General features: G+C 46.5%; 5 protein-coding genes across 5 annotated transcripts; 3 read left to right on the forward strand and 2 right to left on the reverse strand.

Annotated features, from left to right (window-relative positions):
- Positions 1-382: 382 nt before the first annotated feature.
- Positions 383-2,945, forward strand: VC83_08381 (uncharacterized protein). Its single transcript, XM_024471933.1, has 2 exons — positions 383-1,056; positions 1,111-2,945. The coding sequence occupies exons 1-2, from the start codon at positions 946-948 to the stop codon at positions 2,818-2,820; spliced, it is 1,821 nt and encodes a 606-aa protein (XP_024320684.1). The 5' UTR covers positions 383-945; the 3' UTR covers positions 2,821-2,945.
- A 267-nt stretch (positions 2,946-3,212) lies between these two features.
- VC83_08382 (uncharacterized protein) lies at positions 3,213-3,680 on the reverse strand (the record flags this gene model as incomplete). Its single annotated transcript, XM_024471934.1, has 1 exon — positions 3,213-3,680. The coding sequence occupies one exon, from the start codon at positions 3,678-3,680 to the stop codon at positions 3,213-3,215; it is 468 nt and encodes a 155-aa protein (XP_024320682.1).
- Positions 3,681-4,029: 349 nt separating this feature from the next.
- VC83_08383 (uncharacterized protein) lies at positions 4,030-4,524 on the forward strand (the record flags this gene model as incomplete). Its single annotated transcript, XM_024471935.1, has 3 exons — positions 4,030-4,080; positions 4,123-4,266; positions 4,330-4,524. The coding sequence occupies 3 exons, from the start codon at positions 4,030-4,032 to the stop codon at positions 4,522-4,524; spliced, it is 390 nt and encodes a 129-aa protein (XP_024320683.1).
- A 617-nt stretch (positions 4,525-5,141) lies between these two features.
- Positions 5,142-7,089, forward strand: VC83_08384 (uncharacterized protein; the record flags this gene model as incomplete). Its single annotated transcript, XM_024471936.1, has 4 exons — positions 5,142-5,312; positions 5,366-5,676; positions 5,761-6,310; positions 6,374-7,089. 4 exons carry the CDS (start codon positions 5,142-5,144, stop codon positions 6,737-6,739), a joined length of 1,398 nt encoding a protein of 465 aa, XP_024320687.1. The 3' UTR covers positions 6,740-7,089.
- A 1,541-nt stretch (positions 7,090-8,630) lies between these two features.
- Positions 8,631-9,921, reverse strand: VC83_08385 (uncharacterized protein; the record flags this gene model as incomplete). Its single annotated transcript, XM_024471937.1, has 6 exons — positions 8,631-8,691; positions 8,746-8,885; positions 8,937-9,034; positions 9,126-9,256; positions 9,306-9,337; positions 9,667-9,921. The coding sequence occupies 6 exons, from the start codon at positions 9,919-9,921 to the stop codon at positions 8,631-8,633; spliced, it is 717 nt and encodes a 238-aa protein (XP_024320688.1).
- Positions 9,922-17,900: the final 7,979 nt, after the last annotated feature.

Below are 17,900 nucleotides of genomic sequence, written 5' to 3' on the forward strand. Positions count from 1 at the left end.
CTTGGTAAGAAGATCGACAATGCAAAGAGGTTTCCACCTAACGATATGTGCGATGCCATGTATTCCAGATGTTAGGCATACTCTTCTAAACCTATCTGTTGTTGGTGCTTTTTGGGTCCTTGCCATTCCCTCCACTCCCGACTGCTTGTCACTCTTTACTCCTCTCATTAGCTCCTTCCGCTTTTGGCCCAGTGCGTCCGCGCCGAAAATGCAGTATTACAAGCTCCGACTTGGGTGTTTGTTCATCATTTTCCCTTTTCCCTTTTCCCTTTTCCCTTTTCCCTTTTCCCTTTTCCCTTTTCCCTTTTCCCTTTTCCCTTTTCCCTTTTCCCTTTTCCCTTTTCCCTTTTCCCTTTTCCCTTTTCCCTTTTCCCTTTTCCCTTTTCCCTTTTCCCTTTTCCCTTTTGCCTTTTGCCATGTGAAAGGTGACACCCCAGCACGCGTGGCGTACGCTTGTCTATGCTGCTGTCCGCAACAGGCTTAAAGTTGCTCTCCAAGTCCCCTATTTACCCTGCTAATGAGCGAAAGCGGACTAGATGCGGAGTGCATATTCAATGGTCTGTTCCTTCTTCCTGGGGAATCGTGATATCACCCCGGATTGCTTGTTCCCTCCTACTAGTGGCGTCCTGGGATCACTCAGCACCATCTACCTAGCAGATACTGATTCTGCGCTCGCACATGGATGTCGCTGTGCTTGACATGAGCCTCTGTGCATCCTCGGCATCTTGCCAAAATAGCTATTTCCGCCCTGTTTTAAAGATTCACATGCCAGGTAGAATCCCATGCCTGGTCTGGATACACCAACAAAGGCACCAACAGGGGATTGCGTCAGGGATTATTGACGGATCTCACTTTCAATGGATTGCTATAAGATCAGCGCTTCCGTCATCACACCCACAGTTCTCCAACTTTTAGAGCCCGCACTCGTTGGAAATCGAGGCAACTATGATGCTCCTCAGCCCTGCGGTCATTTTGGCTGTCGCCGCCGTCGTTACAGCTACCACCCCAGGTCCCACACAGTGTGATCCCAAGACCTCCGCTATCCCGGCCTGTGCCGTAAGGTTCCTTGCCGCCTCTTTATGAGAAATTCTGGCTGACCAAGCCTCACAGACTGGATGCATTATCAGTGCCGGCGAACAGTTTGGCTGTACCAAAGAGGACTATTGGTGTCAGTGCAAGCCTGACACATACGCCAACATCAATGGAGCTGCAATAAACTGCGTCCTTGGTGCCTGTGGCCTTGACGGCGCTCTGCCTGTCCTCAACGCAGCTAATGCCGTATGCGCTTGCGCATCTGAGTATCCATCTCCAACGAGCACTGCTGCCCCGACATCTACCGACCCTCCTGTCGTAACCACGGATCCACCTGTCATAACCACGGATAAGGCTACCCCCACAACCGGCTCGCCGTCGTGCGTGGTTACCCCAGGCCCGACCCAATGTGATGCGTCGGCCTCGGCGATCCCTCCTTGCGCAACTGACTGCATTATCAGCGCGGGTGCTCAATTCGGCTGCTCTAAGCTCGACTTCAGGTGCCAGTGTGAGCCTGACACATATGCCAACATCAACGGAGCTGCATTAAACTGCGTCCTTGGCGCCTGTGGTCTCGACGGTGCTCTCCCCGTACTTAGTGCAGCTAACGCTGTGTGCGACTGCGCATCGTCTTACCCTACGGTTCCTTGCACAGGTGGCCCCGAGCCAACTACTGGGCCACCCACGGACACCACCACTGGCCCCGGTACTACGGAAGCAACCCCAACTTCAACCGCGGAGCCAACCACAGACAAGCCAACCACAGAGCAAACGCCAACTACTACAGGCGGCACGCCTTGCACCGTCGCTCCCGGCCCAACCCAATGTGATGCGTCGGCCTCGGCGATCCCTCCTTGCGCAACTGACTGCATTATCAGCGCGGGTGCTCAATTCGGCTGCTCTAAGCTCGACTTCAGGTGCCAGTGTGAGCCTGACACATATGCCAGCATCAACGGAGCTGCATTAAACTGCGTCCTTGGCGCCTGTGGTCTCGACGGTGCTCTCCCCGTACTTAGTGCAGCTAACGCTGTGTGTGCGTGCGCTTCAGAGTACGCTGCGCCTTCTTGCACCGGAGGACCAACTATCACAACAACTGGTACAGGCGGTCCAGACACTACGACAACTGGCGGCCCGGACACGACGACTACTGGTCCAGGCGGCCCAGGCACCACGACAACTAGTACAGGCGGCCCGGTGACAACCCCACCTCCAACTGGCACTGGAACTGGCACACCGTGCTCCGCGACACCAGGCCCAACTCAATGCGATGCCTCCGCCTCTGCAATCCCACCATGTGCAACTGACTGCATTAAAAGCGCTGGTGCTCAATTTGGCTGCTCGGAGCTCGACTTCTGGTGTCAGTGCGAGCCTGCCACCTACTCTAAGATTAATGGCGCCGCGCTAGACTGTGTGCTGGCCGGATGTGGCATTGACAAGGCTCCAGCCGTGCTTGAAGCCGCTAACGCTGTCTGCGCTTGCGCTACCTCGTATCCTCAGCCAACTTGCACTGGAGGTGGCGGCTCTGGAAATGGAAACGGCAGCGGCAGCGGCTCAGGCAGTGGAAGTGGAAGTGGAAGTGGCTCAGGTAGTGGAAGTGGAAGCGGCTCGGGAGGTGGAAGTGGCAGTGGTTCTGGAAGTGGTAGCGGCAGCGGCACCGGAAGCGGCTCTGGCAGTGGTGGCGGAGGTGTCATAACCCCAGTCCCATCCAGCGCATCCGGCCTCCAGTCATTGATGGTTACCATGACCGCCATCTTTGTCACTGCCGGCATCTTCGCTATCGCTTGGTAAAACTTATAATGTCAAGTTCTGACACAAGTGAGCCCTGGAACGGGTCTCACGGTTTCTAATTCTACGGCGGAATTTTTATAATATGGATACAGTATATATACACTTCTTCACTACCAGTTGATGCGCTATATTGAAATTTCACTGTGACTTTCACTGTGACTTATGGTATTTAAAATGACTTTCAGTAGATGTTGTGGAAGTGTGTTTCCAGGATATCCAATTTCTATTTCTGATTTTGACAAAAATAGTATTTAATACTGCTACGCTCCATATATTTTGGGCTTATACACAGAGTGGGGAACTCCCCAAGTTCGAGCTCATTTTGCCAAAATAAGGCTCCGAGTCTTTTCTTTCCTGATTTGGCAAAACGGGAGCTACACTCCGATATTTCTTCATCTGGCAGATGTGATGTCAAAGTTCAAAGTCTTCCACGTGATATATTCGAGTTTCTCCAATGTAAATAGGATTAGCAGCTTCCTGTCGCAGGACCTCGGGGGTTGGGGTTGCATATATCGAGGCGCTAGACAAGATCGCATCGTCGACGTCGTCGATGTTGTTCGCGATAGATGTTGTTGGGGAAGCAGCTGGTCGGGTCCAAGCTGCCGGCGAAGCGAACAATGATGCGATGAAGCTGAATCGTTCGCTATTCGTGGGAAAACAAAAGAGTCGTTCTTGCCGCATACGGTTTCACTACTTGGAGATGTGACGACGAATCTCCGTGTGAATTGAAGATGCTGAAACTGGCAATACCCCAGTGTAGTATGCTCTTTGTGGGTATATGGGCGAGATATCGGCACCGCGCTTGGACCGACCCAACATCTCGAAACCCCGAACCTCACAACGGCGATGAGACGTCGCATCTCACTCACCCTCGATGGTGGGATTGTCTAAATTGGATATTCGGGCTTTAAATTTCACCCCCACGAATCATTGGCGAATGAAAATGCATGTGGCGTTTGGCGTCTCAATTCTAGTCTGATCTCGCCTAGAGTCCGATCTGAGGCCTCTTGTCCGTCACTCGTCACTGTAATATCTCTTTTTTTCTTCAGCCGCGCTCACTTCTTCATTTCCAGTCCAAGCAATTACCAACTTTTCGTCTTCTTCTTCTCTCGCATCGCGACTGTGGTGTCGTTTTTAATCCACAATTTTATCCATTTGACATATACCACCTCACGTCAACAACCTTCAACGAACCCCAAAAAATACACCATGCAGCTCTCAATCTCCACCATTGGGCTCTACGCAACCCTCTCCCTCACAGTCTCGGCCTTGCCGCTTTCATCCCGTGCTCTGACTTCTTAGGCATACAACGACCTGTCCATCAGTGCTGGGCAGGCCGGAGATGCACAGGCAAAGGCCCTGGCCAAGATCAGCATCGACAGCACCTCCGACCTCGCCAATGTCAGCAAAGCAGAGCTACAGATTGTCAAGAAGGTGGCGATCCAGGTACGCGGCCGCACACACCCACTCTATTTACCCTTCCCGCATCGAGACTAAAATTGATTATAGAACGGCAAAATAAAGAACAAGGTTCTGAAGCTCTCTGCCGCAGTTCTGGCCCTTCAGATCCAGGAGGTGCAGGGTGACAGCAGTGTTGCGTCGAAATTGGCAGTAGAGCAGAAGAAGCTGAACAACAACATTGCGTTGGACACAAAGGCTGCCGGCCAAGACAGCACTGCGGTTTCTTTCGATGGGACTTCCTAAATATTTGAATGTAGTTGAAGGGATGGAACGGGAGGGTGCTTGGGACTTCCCAGATGCATCGTATCCAGGTTGGAATTTGGATTGTATGTATTATGCTGAGAGAGGTAAGATAAGATGACAAAGCGAGGTTTTTGTAGAAAATATCAATATACTTGTTTTCTGGAATAGTAGAGGCCAACTGTGAAGATGAAAAGGTTGGGATTTGAGGCTTGACGCGCGAGTATTGGAGTTCAGAAGTGAAGATGTCGACGAAGAAAGGAAGGAAGGGGCCGAGGTTTCAGAACCAAGCATTGCGAGCCTGGTTGTCTTGCCGATTTAGCCAAGAAGAGCTTCATGCAGCAGCCAGCCTTATGAGATGAGATCAGCCGCACCCTACGCCCCTTTTCGCGATTCCCGGTAGATCTGGTGAGACTGCCTCAAGATAAATAATAAATAATAAATCACTCAAAAGACCCTTGAACTTGCGGTGCACCGTTCAATCTTCACTCCTATCATCCGATCAAAATCGCACGATATTCACTACATCATGAGCCCTCACCCCAGACAGACATCTTTTCTACACTGATGCCTTGCGCCATCTATCCAAAACCACATAATATCTGATCTGACTGATCGAAATGTCAGGCGGGACGTTCGCCTTCTTTCGTTTCTCTGTTATATTATTGCTAGTCAACTTGGCCTGGACCGCCAGATCCAACAGCCTGCTGGTACACAAACATGCCGCGGAGCTCCTCGGGCCCCAATTCAACTCCAATATTGACCGTGGGGAGCGGGAAATATACATTGGGGTTCGTTCAAACTTCTCTACAATTATTTGGCATATACTGACGCGTACAACAAGTTGATTTTTTGCTTCTGGTACGATATAGTTGCCTGGGTCCTATCAATCCTCGACTCATGCGTTTTACTCGTTTACATGGGTTTAATAGACCTGGGCGTCGTCGCTGCTTTGATTCCCGCAGTCTACTGGCAGAGCACTTACATACCCCGCTGGAAAAGCGCCTGTAAAAGTGCCACTTCGTGGCAGGTGTCAAATGCCTCCGACGAATCTTGGTTTACTGTCCTAGCGAAGCTCCAAAAACCTGCCGACCCGGATCCAAAGGGTTGTTGTGAGAAATACGTGGAAACCTGGATATTTACTGTTGCTGTGATGTGAGTATTGCTGGCATTACGCATATTTGTTTATCTCAGCATCCCCGGAGAATTACCTTACTGACTGAGTTTCATATATCGCAGAGTTATATTCTCGATTTTTGGCATTTTAAACATTCTTGCTGGTGCCCGAAACCAGTTATTCACTTTATACGGACTTAAAAGACCGTGGAGCACGGATATGATACGGAACAGAACTTTCTTGCGTACACTGCTTAAGTACCTACTGTTGCCATTCTACATTATCTGGCACTTCTTCGTCTTTCCTAGAACAAGGGCAAAGTGGTATTTCTGCTATCGCTACTGTGTAAAGGTGATATACAGGCACAGAGGACGCCGCTCATCATCGACGGCAAGGTTAGTTCAGGACAACCCGCCATACGAGAACAATACCATCTTCCGGGACACATATTCGGATCGCCTATCTCGGCTGCTGATTCTCGACATCTCAACATTGATTGCTTCTAACCTGCACTATACCGATATTCAAAGTCTCAGTTTGGCCTCAAGCCACATCCGGGAGACTCTCTTCCCAACTGGGAACATCAGACACCACACGGCGCATTTTCGACTGAACAGTTGTAACCTGACTGGGAAGACGAGATGCTGGCACTGCCAAATCCAGTTATGTGATGTAAGATAGCATTCCGTCCCGTCCAGTTACTGAGTATGGAACATCCATCTAAGAATTCTGCAGGGTTGTGGATTTGAGCGCGAACTCCGTGACACACCAACTTCTCTCCACCTAGAAGACTGCAAACCCCGCTGCACGACGTGCTACAAGGATACCACCTCCGGGCAGAGTAGCTGTAAATGCAGACCGTACCTCACAAAACAAATGGTCTGCGTGAATTGCCGCAAACTCCCAAGTGAGGTGCTGGTCACTCATCGCGATGCTCGGGATCGGGCCAAGCTGGAACGGTCGCTGATGCAGCCAGTACCCTGCTCGCACTGCGGGGCCGGTTTGGAAACGGACGGGCCGCGTTGGTGGGTGTGCACTAGGTGCGAGAGAGAATGTGCAAACCATATTCATCCTGGTTGGGCTCCAAAGTCGGCGGTTTAGTTTCGAGTTTCTGGGGCACGGCGCATTACACGAACATGGCGGTGGGTGTGCACGAGAGAATGTGCAAACATCCATCGTAGTTGGGCTCCAAGGTCGGCGGTTTGGCTTTGAGTTTCTGGAGCACGGCGCATTATTTTGATTAACGAACACGAACAGAAATGTTAAGACAAAGATATGGCATCAAGATCTTGATGAACCGGAGTTGAAGGACACAATCCCTTTTCAGGCGCAACGTTGAGATTAGACTTCAAATTTCAGGACTCGGTGGGCTATAGATAGGCTGCGCACTACTCGCTCAATACTCGGCTCACTCGCTCAGTGGGTTACTCAGCTGGGTGAGTAGCTGAACCTTTTACTCGACTCGGTGAGTGAGGTCAATACTCAGTTACTCTGTAAAAACCCGGTGAGTACTCGGCTATCACGTGTAAGATTTATGCATCATGTGAACAGTCCCTCATACGATTAATACTGTTTTATGGTTAAGTTAAAGTATTACATCTATTAGCATCACTCTCGCCATCTCTAGTAAGCTGTGAGAACGAATCATGTATATTCCTCTATCTAAGTACCATGATTATCAGAAGATTATTAGAACGCTATTATCTATTATATATGCTTAAGAACATCCCTCCACCTTGCTTGATGAGGCCGGCCAGACCTACTAATACCTAAAGTATTTATAGGGTCTTGATGAGGATCCTCGACTGAGCGGAACGAGCTATGAGTCAAGATAACTGTGTATAGAACTTGTTCATAAAATGTCTCTTGTGTGAGAATATGATCTTATTATAGGTATTAACCTACATAATTCTGGTAATAATCTGGTAATCCTTACTTGTTGAGGTTGCATTTGATTGATTCGCATTTGATAGAGACTATCCTTCCCATCTGTGACTTCTTTTTGCAAATGTCTGATGCAAGATGTGTTGCCATAGACTTTGGGCCAGCAGACTTGATTGCAGGATGCGTAAGGGCCTTCGAACAATAAGTACAAATAACACATGGTTCTCCAGAAAGCCGGTCTGCTCCTTGGTGATAACTTCTCCAGTATTGAGAACTCCAGTTGGTTGAATCCCATGCAATCTTCATAAGGAGTTTTGTAGTATGATCTGAGTGTTGTTCATACCATCGTGATAGCTTCCACCACTCAATGAATATATCGTGTGTATCCTTAGTCCATTTGACGAATTGGTTTAACTTGCCAATATATTCAAGGCCTGCAGGGACTTTGTAAGGATGCCTGTCCCTCAGTGATGGAAAGGATCTGAGTCGGGCAGGTTACGGTCACATGATAAGAGTTAAGGCAGGTTAGCTGAGTCGGACCCGTTTCGGGTACTTAAGGAGATTGACCCAACGGGGGTTCCTCTCTTCATCTTTTTTGTATCCTTCGTAGTAGACCTATAGGATAGCATCCGTTTAGCCTCTGACTCGCACTCTCATATGCTATTACTGTGAGCTGGGTGCCCTGTGTCCTTACAGACTTGATTTAATGAGGATAGTCGTTGAGAAGACGGAAAAGAGTCTGAGAATACTGTCAGAATCAAACAACTCTGAGTATTGAGATGGCATTTGGCAAATTGCTCGATTATCAGAAGGTTACCAGAAGTCTGGCTACGATGAAGTACTTAAATACCTGGTTTTCCAACGCGAAAGGTACTCCAGCGCTATAACTTTAGCAACTCAAGTTCTCCTCTACTCTAGCTCCAGGAACAACATATCCTGTGCAGCTGATACCTTAGCCCACTTTTCCTTATCAAACTTCTTAGAGTAGACAAGTAAGAACGCCTCTTTGAAGCTAGAACTATGAGTGGATATTTGCAACCATCCATTGTCGACAAGATTGTAAGACTTTGGGTACCACTGCACAGGTCCTGGTAATTAGGCCCACTTTCTAAACTGCCTGCTCGTACAAACAGAAATATTTATGTGGTGGGATAACCTCGTGAAAAGTGCTATAATAAACAATTAGTATTGCCAGAAGATTGCTAGGATGATCAGAGACGTACCCTTCCTCTACATCAATCCACGGCATATACTCAAAGAGACGCTCAGGCTTCTTTCTCAGCTTTCCAGCCTTTCTCGTATATGAGTGGATACAGCTATCCCAGAAATGTTGCCACTTGCGGAAATTGGACTCTTCATGGGCCTATCAACTATTAGTATCACCAGAAGATTACCAGATTATGAGGTAGCATACATCAATGTGCGCTTGAGTTAAGAGAGCCTGGGTGCTAGTGATCTCTTCATCGGAAAGCTCATCTGGTAGAACAGCCTCGTCATTTAAAATATCTCGCGCTGTAACATAAGCTCCAACTCCAAATCGTCTTCAACCTCAGTATCTCCCATTCGCTGTTATGATTGTCATCGATTGGAATACTTGAGATACCCTCAAATGCAGCAAGCTCAGACAGAAGTTGTTTGGGCGGAGTAGATGGTGGGGCTTGTGGAGAAGAAGAGGCGCTAATATTCTTGACTTTCTGATTCGCAATGCAAGATGCATGGGTACCCTTCTCAGTCCTGTTTATAGTTAGATTGAGGCTACCAGAGATTACCAGAAGGGACTTACCGAACACAAATACGCTCAACCTTCAATTCATTCTGTAGACGTGTCTTGTCTTCAGTAGAGGCAGCGATATACTTTGTGTAATGACACAGGGCACCCAGCTCACAGTAATAGCATATGAGAGTGCGAGTTGGAGGCTAAAAGGATGCTATCCTATAGGTCTACTACGAAGGATACAAAAAAGATGAAGGGGGAACCCCGTTAAGTTTGTTTCCTTAAGTACCCGAAACGGGCCCGACTCGGTTATCCCAACCCTAGCCCTGAACCTTCCACCGCAACAGGTCCGCATCGACCCTGAACCCTACACCCTTACCGTCCCCCACTATAGTGTAACTCGCTATGTCCTCCTCTACTGGTCCAAAACCACACCGAGTCGGATTTCATGCTTGTGGTGACCGTAACAGCTCTGAGGCGGGTTCTTCGAGTATCTAGGTAAGGAGGCATCCTTACACTTTGCAGACTTATATAACTTCTTTAAGTAGTAGCTCAGATCAGCATGGTCAGCCTTGAGTGCTAAGTGAACAGCCTTCTCATCTTCAGTAAGGTTGGAGACGCAGTTGCGAGCTTTGATAGTATTCACATTAGTGGAGAGTTCTTCATGTGCCTTGAGTTTCGCCATACTAACTAAACACGTGATTAGCAGAGATCTCCAGAAGTTCTGGCTATAGAATCAAGATAATAAACTTAGTTGAAGTCCTAGAGAAGAGGTAAAGGCTCAAAAGGGAAGAAGAATGTGTAGATCGGAGAGTAACCAAGGAAGGTGGTTCTAAGGTCGTGGTTATTTTAAAGTTGCAAACAAAAATATTTGTGAAGGAATATTCACCTACAAAGAATTACTGTTCCAAAAACAACACCACAATGCGCACCTTCATATAAAACACATACCTTTCAACCTCTACCTCTTTACTATACTCTTCTTCTGCAATATTCTTTCTACAAACTCACTGTAAGTACACATATCTTTTGATCTACTTCTTTATCTTGTGTTTACTTTACTAACTCACCTTGATATTAGCAAATGACTCGTACCAAGCAAACTGCTAGGAGATCAACTGGCAGCATAGCACCAAGGATGCCACTTGGATTACGGGCTGGCTCTGGGCTTGGCGGAAAGGGACAGGAAAAGGCTGTGGGCACAGCAAGAAAAGCTCCAGTTTGCTCATCTCAAGCTAGCAACAATCATGCTCAGAAGGCCACGCGCTGCACAAAGTCTAGTAAGAGGATTACCAGAGGATTACCAGAGGATTACCAGAACTCTCTAATAAACATATAGGCACCAAGGCTCTCCGCGATATCAGAAGACAGCAACTTGATACTAGCTCCCATTCCAGCGTCTTGTTAGGGAAATCACAGAAGACTTCAAGTCCAATCTTCGCTTCCAGCAATCTGCTATCCTAGCTCTTTAGGAAGCTGCTGAATGCTTCCTCATTCGAGAATTTGAGAGTATGATGTTTAAACATAGTGACAGAGACATACTAACAGTTATAGTGACAAACCTCCTCGCTATTCATGCGAAGAGAGTGACAATTCAGGCAAAGGGTATGATATTGGTTCGGCGTTTGCAGGATATGATGTTTAAGCTGTGGGCTTAATCGATGGAAATGTCTCTCACCCAGGAATGAAGGTCAGATGAGTTCTGGCAACCATCTGGTAACCTGGTACCTAAAGGCCAAAGGTTATAGTGTGGAATAGGACATCAACAATATGGGAATGGAGTTGGAGTTATGGCGTCTTGATCAATGAAGTCGCACCCCGTTTTTAACATAAGTAATGGCTAATCAAACACGTGATATAACTGAGTTGCCAAGACCCATACTAGGTACTCAGCAAGTGAGTAATCCTCATTCAACAATACTCGGGACATGAGTGAGTAACTCAGCTGGGTGAGTAAAAATTCTACTACTCGACTCGTGAGTACCCAGTGCGCAGCCTAGCTATAGAGCATAAATACGGTGTGAATTATGCACTCAATAAGTAATGAGGTAGTTGCCAATTCTAATAATCAAACTATGGTATTTAATGATTTGGCAATTCGATTCTTTATAAACCCTGCATTCAACCCAACGTGCCTTCCTGGTGTGCAATATCAAGAATATAAGGATGCTCGTCTATTATTTGCTTTGACTCTTCTTGCTTCTTCTTTTTAACTAGACGTATAAGAGCTAGTGCATCCTTCTCCTTCTCTTGTACCTTGTTATCTTTAATTGTCCCCGAGCATTTGCAACAGTAACTTCTCCACCCTTTTGCAATTGGAATCCTCCTTCTCTCTTCCGCTTTGTCTTTGCTTGAGATATAGAATAAATTGAACAGAGATCACGACGTGCAAGCTCTCCTGCAAATATACCTGCCTTTGCTCCTTTTATAAATGCCTGAAGTGATTCCCATTGATCTATAGTTGTAGTTTCTATATCGAAGATTTGGAGAAGATAATCTCCATGGCGTAATAGCTTCTTTGGATCTTGTGGAATATTGCTAAAATCTGATTCTTTGTGAGGTTGGGAGAGAAAGGAATCTGTATCTTCTGGCCGTATTGGTGATGAACTTGAAATGTCGATTTCGAAGGGCTTGAATTCAACAACATTTTGCAGGGGTATATCTGGATTAAATGGTACAATGCCTGATTTTCGAAATGCAGAGAGGATTGTAGTTCTTGTAAAGGTTAGATCATGCATCTCTTGAAATACATGAAAAAACTCAACATGGTCAAATGTCATATTGCCAGTTCTTGCAGATCGGTCAACCATTTGCGAATGATAGTGTTTGAAAGGTTGAAAAACTTGAACATCAAGTGGCTGAAGTAAATGAGTTGAATGAGGTGGAAGGCAAAATATGATTTTTTCATTTGCAAGAGCATAATCAATGAAGTCTTTTGTAAAATGAGAGAGATGTCCGTCAAGAAGGAGAAGTCGATATGTTCCCTTTATTCCTTCCTTTGAATAGAAATCAAAATGCTCCAACCATTGTAAAGCAATCTCATCATTTGTATAGCCAGAATCAGAAACTGTAATTGTAATCTGAGAGTCGAGATTTGTAGCAATCCATTTTGAGGAAATAACTCCAGCGTCAACAATCATGTAAAAGGGAATATATCTACCTCCGCCACTTATACACTCGATAGCTGTAAGTGACTCTCGATTATCAGCAGATGGTATATATGCCTTGTGTTGTTGTATATGAGTTATCACAAGTGTACTCTTAGAACAGCCAATTTGAAATCCCGTTTCGTCGAAATTCCAAATATCTTCATGATGGATTTTGTATTTTGTAAGACAGTCGTGAAGTAGGGAAAACCATGCGAGGATATCGTCTTTGCTTGTTGCTGCTCTTCTTTCTGCAGATAGTGAAGCAGTTTTCACAAGATGAAGGAGGTGTGAATTTCGGTGTACAAATCGAGTTGTCCATTGTGGTCCAAGTTGTATATGACTATCTTCATGCTTGAGCGTATACTGTGCAGCTTGTAAGGATGCCTTCTCGTCTCTCACTCTAAGGAGCAGACTCTGAGTAGCTGCGGGTCACGTGTGATCATTTGGGCGGGCTAACCGAGTCGGATGGGTTTCGGGTACTTGAGGGAATTGACTCACAGGGTTCCCCCTTCATCTTTTTTGTATCCTTCGTAGTAGACCTATAGGATAGCATCCGTTTAGCCTCCGACTCGCACTCTCATATGCTATTACTGTGAGCTGGGTGCCCTGTGTCCTTACATTATACAAAAAAGATCACGCCTGCCGGGGATGGCCGTACTTAAATAATATCCCAACCGGAACGACTCAGGAGAACTACTGTTACACAATCGACTGCGACTCAGTGACATTTCGGAGGAGAGACCTGACGATTTCAAATAGCCGTGATTCCAGAGATCTCACGGACAGCCAGTGGATCAGGGTTTGATTCTTCAGAACAAGCTGGTAAAGTTGCTGACGCGTTGGCGCCAAATAGGATACGAGATCCTTAAGAATCCCCTCCTAGCACAGAGGAATTTGTGGACAAGAGCGTTGATAGCTACGAGCTACCGGAAGTCAAGCTATTTCGTATTGGTACCGATACACACCCGAGGCAATATGTGGAAAAAGCTGACATCAAACATACCCCAAGACAACGATGGTCAACTGCCCAGAATGACTACCAGACAAACCACCGCTGCAGCTACGACTGCTGTGCCATCCGAAGACATCCCAAGTTGAATGGCCCACCTCGAAGCACAGATACAGGAGGTTAAGGATCTACTAGTTATCCTGTCGGCAGCCCAGACCAGAATCCCGTCCACACCGCCGGTGGACGGCCCCATACCCACAGTCGAAGTTACGGAGCAACGAACGCCTCGTACACGAAACACCCCTGGGACAGTTTAATTGCCGCCTCTTCAGGACTTTCGTTCTCCATCAATCCCAAGCACGTCATGAATGCACACCGAGGACCCACCGACTCGCTATAAGAAATCTACCATCTCTGAGAAAATCCTTCCTCTCAGCGGATGGGGTAGAACATACCTTCTTACAATGGAGCACTTCGATTCGGGACTGACTCGTAGTCAATGAGGACCACTATCTTACCGACGTCTCGAGAAGAGCATTGATATGGGGAACTACGACCAGCCTGGTGAAGACCTACCTAGAGCCCCAATACCTGTCCGCTACGCATGGGTTCCGCAGTGCTGAGGAGATGATGGATCTACTAGGTTCATACTACCTCACAGGCAATGAGACGGAACAGGCTAGGAACCTCTTCGACGACCTGCAAATGGGAGAGAAAGGGCATGCTAGCGAAACCTTCCCAGAGTTCAAGGCTCGTTTCCAAAGTGCAGCTATCACAGGACAAGTCTTGGAGTCGGAATGGTTTCGGTACATGTGGAACAAGTTGACTCCCCAATTCCACAGCCGCGTTGCGATCATCAAAAACCAATGGAATGGAGACCAAACCATGGTACGAGAACTTACCGCCTTTGATCAGGAACGGCGCCGGAACAACGAATTGAATCCGCTACCCGCTCTCGCAAGGACGTCCACACGTACCTCGGACATGACAAAGGCATCGGCGTCGAAGCCGACTAGAGTGACATCCACTCTGTTCACCCGAACCGTGTTCCTCCCCAAGCCAGCCATACCGGAACGTGTGAGAACCGCAGTCCCTGCGCCCTCAGGAAACTGTTTCAAGTGTGGCAAGCCCAGCCATTTCCAGGACAAATGCCCCCTTAAGGCTACTATCAAGGAAATTGACCGTAACGACCCCGAGGCAGAAGAACAATGGGAAGAAGCCGTGGAACTTCAATCGGATGCGTCCCTCGAGGAAAACGATGAGGCCTAGGAGAAGGCTCCTTCCTAGGTCTACGCAAATCTGACCTGCGAGGACTAGACTTACGAGAACTCCTGGGAGGTACCCAGTTCTTAGTCGACACAACCCTGAGTATGAACAGACTCGGGGTGCAAACGAAGTCCCTAGCAGACACAGGAGCAAATGGCTACCTCGTCATTAACAAGCCTTTCGCAATACGACTGTCGAAAGCACTTCAGAGCCCCATACGGAAACTACCCTACTCTGTACCCATACGTGGATTTCAGCACAAAATCCAAGGCCATGTATCGGAGTATATTCGGTTACACTTAACAGTCGAAGGACGCTGGATATATAACTGCCCCTTTGTACTCCTGGACCTCGGAGCACAAGATGTGATAATTGGGAAGAAGCTTTTCAGCCGCTTTCGAATACTACTCGACTCTGCAAAGAACAAAATATCACGATAGAGTTATTCACCATATACCATGTTTTGCACATATTATCCAGCTTGCACAAAGAGCTCTCCTTGGGTCAATTTGACTAAATCCAACGAATTCTGAACTACAGGTTGACTGGGATGAAAATTCAGCAATAGAGCTCGATAGCCTAAGTGTAGATAAGGGTATTCCATGGACACTTGCAAAGGTATGTTTATAGTAATCTTTATAGTAATCTTTATAGTAATACAAACTCAGCTTCAAAAGCTAGCTGTTTTTGTAAATTCAAGCTCACAGCGAAGAGAGCATTTTATGGCAACCCAAAGACAGTGTGGAGATGGGGTTAAAGTCTTACGCCTTATCCAAGATGTGTCAACTCGATGGGACTCAACTCTTCATATGATGCTACGAGCAGTTTTACTCCAAGAAGCTGTTGACAAGTTTACAACAGAGTTTACCCCAGCTAATATATTTAGTATTAGTACTCAAGAGTGGAAACATATTACCTATCTTATTGATGTTACACGCCAGTTTAGCTTCTGGACTTTAAATATAGGTAGAGCAAGTGGAGTATGATTAGGGTTTGTTCTACCAGGCTATGATGAGCTATTTGAAGCACTTGAGGAGTGTACCTGTCGGTTAAAACCACTACAAGATCCATGGATTCCAAAGCTTCTTAAAGCTATTGACAAAGCTGTTCAAAAGCTTGACAAATATTACAGTAAATCCTGTAAAGTTATTGGTAGCTTCTATGCCTTTGGAGCTATTCTATCTCCACGATTAAAGATGGAAGTATTTAACCCTGATTATTGTTGGCTAAACCCGACTAAAAATTGGTGGGGGCATTTTGAAGGTCAATTCCGGGGGCTATATACTAAACGTTACCCCAACCAAGAACGATCAAGACCAAAATAGCAAACTTGATATAGACCCAATGGCTTTATTATTAAACTGGAAACGAAGTTATAACTCTTGGAATCAAAATACCGATCAGGGAGGAGAGATAGAGCAGTACCTTGCCCTCCGGAAGTTTATAGTAATAATTATAGTAATTACCACTAACTATTATTAGCAGCCTCCAATCAACTACCATTACTATCGTGGAAATATAACGAAGGACAATTTCCTGGCCTTGCAGCTATGGCCCAGGATATACTTTGTATTCCAGCTTCAGAAGCTCTTGTTGAGCGAGTCTTTAGCACCGCCCAGACAGTGTGTAATTACAAGTGGAACCGAATGGCCCCTGAAACAATACGGTCAATTATGCTTGTTTATTACCGACAGAAGATTGAACGAGAGCGGCAATTTGAACACTATTCAGTAACTGATATTATTGATTCTACTAATATGACTGAAGAGGAAATAGGGTTAGAGTATAATGCTATGGTTGAGGCTATTCAAGACAAGATGGCAATAGAGTATATTCCTGATTGAAGCTCTAATATGCCAAATACTCATAACCGGACACAGCGGAATGAGGAACGTTTTGCATTATCCAATCACGATGAGAGCTCCATGGCTTACAGAGGGTCCAGCAAACACAACGCCAACGCCAGAGTCAAGCTATTACATCTACATTTGATACAAACTACCAAGAGTTAGATGATGAGGTAGTAGGGCTACCACCAAGTCAAAATGATGGTGATTATCAATTACCTTCACTGACAAGGCCATCTTCTATTGCAAAGAGGCCACGGAATAATAATGGGGCTCAAATTCTTCAAAGAGAAATAGTCCCATCAATTGAATCAAGCCAATTCCATAACACGTCACGGTCAGGTCGCGAAACTCAGGAGTCATGGCGTAATGTAGATATATAGTAACAATTATAGTAATTGCTAACTACCAACCTATCTGTCTAAATTACTTGTAAAATATCCACTTGAAATGTTAAGGCGCAAATATCACCACACGTGATTTATAGGAATGTTAAACCCTGTGACCGGTCTGCCAAGAAACCGGTGGGGGACCGTAGGTTTGGAGGCTTCAGACCAGACCAGACTGCAGTCTGAGAATTTGGGATCAGACCAGACCATGGTCCGGTCTGGTCCAGGGGAACCGGTGGTCCAGGTCCCCCATGACGCACCCTAATCAGATGTCAGCAGCAGAGCTGGACGTACTGAAGGAATACATTGACAAGAACCTCGCGAAAAGGTTCATTCAACCATCGACATCACCAGCAGGAAGTCCAATACTATTTGTGCCAAAGAAGGACAAGAAGCTAAGAATCTGTGTGGACTGTCGAGGAATGAATAATGTCACTATCAAAGATAGATATGCTTTACCTTTGATAAACGAACTACATGACCAGTTCCAGGGAGCCAAGATATTTACCAAGCTGGACCTCAGAGGCGCCTATGACCTGATTCGAATCAAGGAAGGGGATGAGTGGAAAACAGCATTCCGCCCCGCTATGGCTTGTTCAAATACTTGGTTATGCCCTTTGGTCTAACAAATGCACCAGCATCCATGCAGAGGCTCATGAATGCAGCTCTTCATGAATACTTGGATGTGTTTGTTATCGTCTACCTAGACGATATCTTAGTCTTCTCAGGAGACCCAACGGAACATATTGGTCATGTTCGGAAGGTATTACAGAAGTTAAAGGAGCATCGGTTACTCCTCAAGCCGGAGAAATGCGAATTCCACAAGGATCAAGTAGAATTCTTAGGCTACATTGTCGGAATGCATGGCACCAAAATGGACCAAGTAAAGGTCACGGCAGTGTTGGAATGGCCAACACCAACCACGGTCAGAGAAGTACAAGCCTTCTTAGGCTTCGCCAACTTCTACCGGAGGTTTATTATGGGTGGCGGTAGATATGATGCCCCAAACAACCATATACTACGGCAGGAAGATGGCAGGCTCTCCGATTTTGTTGAGATATAAA

This window comes from Pseudogymnoascus destructans (genome assembly GCF_001641265.1).
Source record: "Pseudogymnoascus destructans isolate 20631-21 unplaced genomic scaffold scaffold_24, whole genome shotgun sequence".
NCBI classification, from domain to species: Eukaryota; Fungi; Ascomycota; class Leotiomycetes; order Thelebolales; family Thelebolaceae; genus Pseudogymnoascus; species Pseudogymnoascus destructans.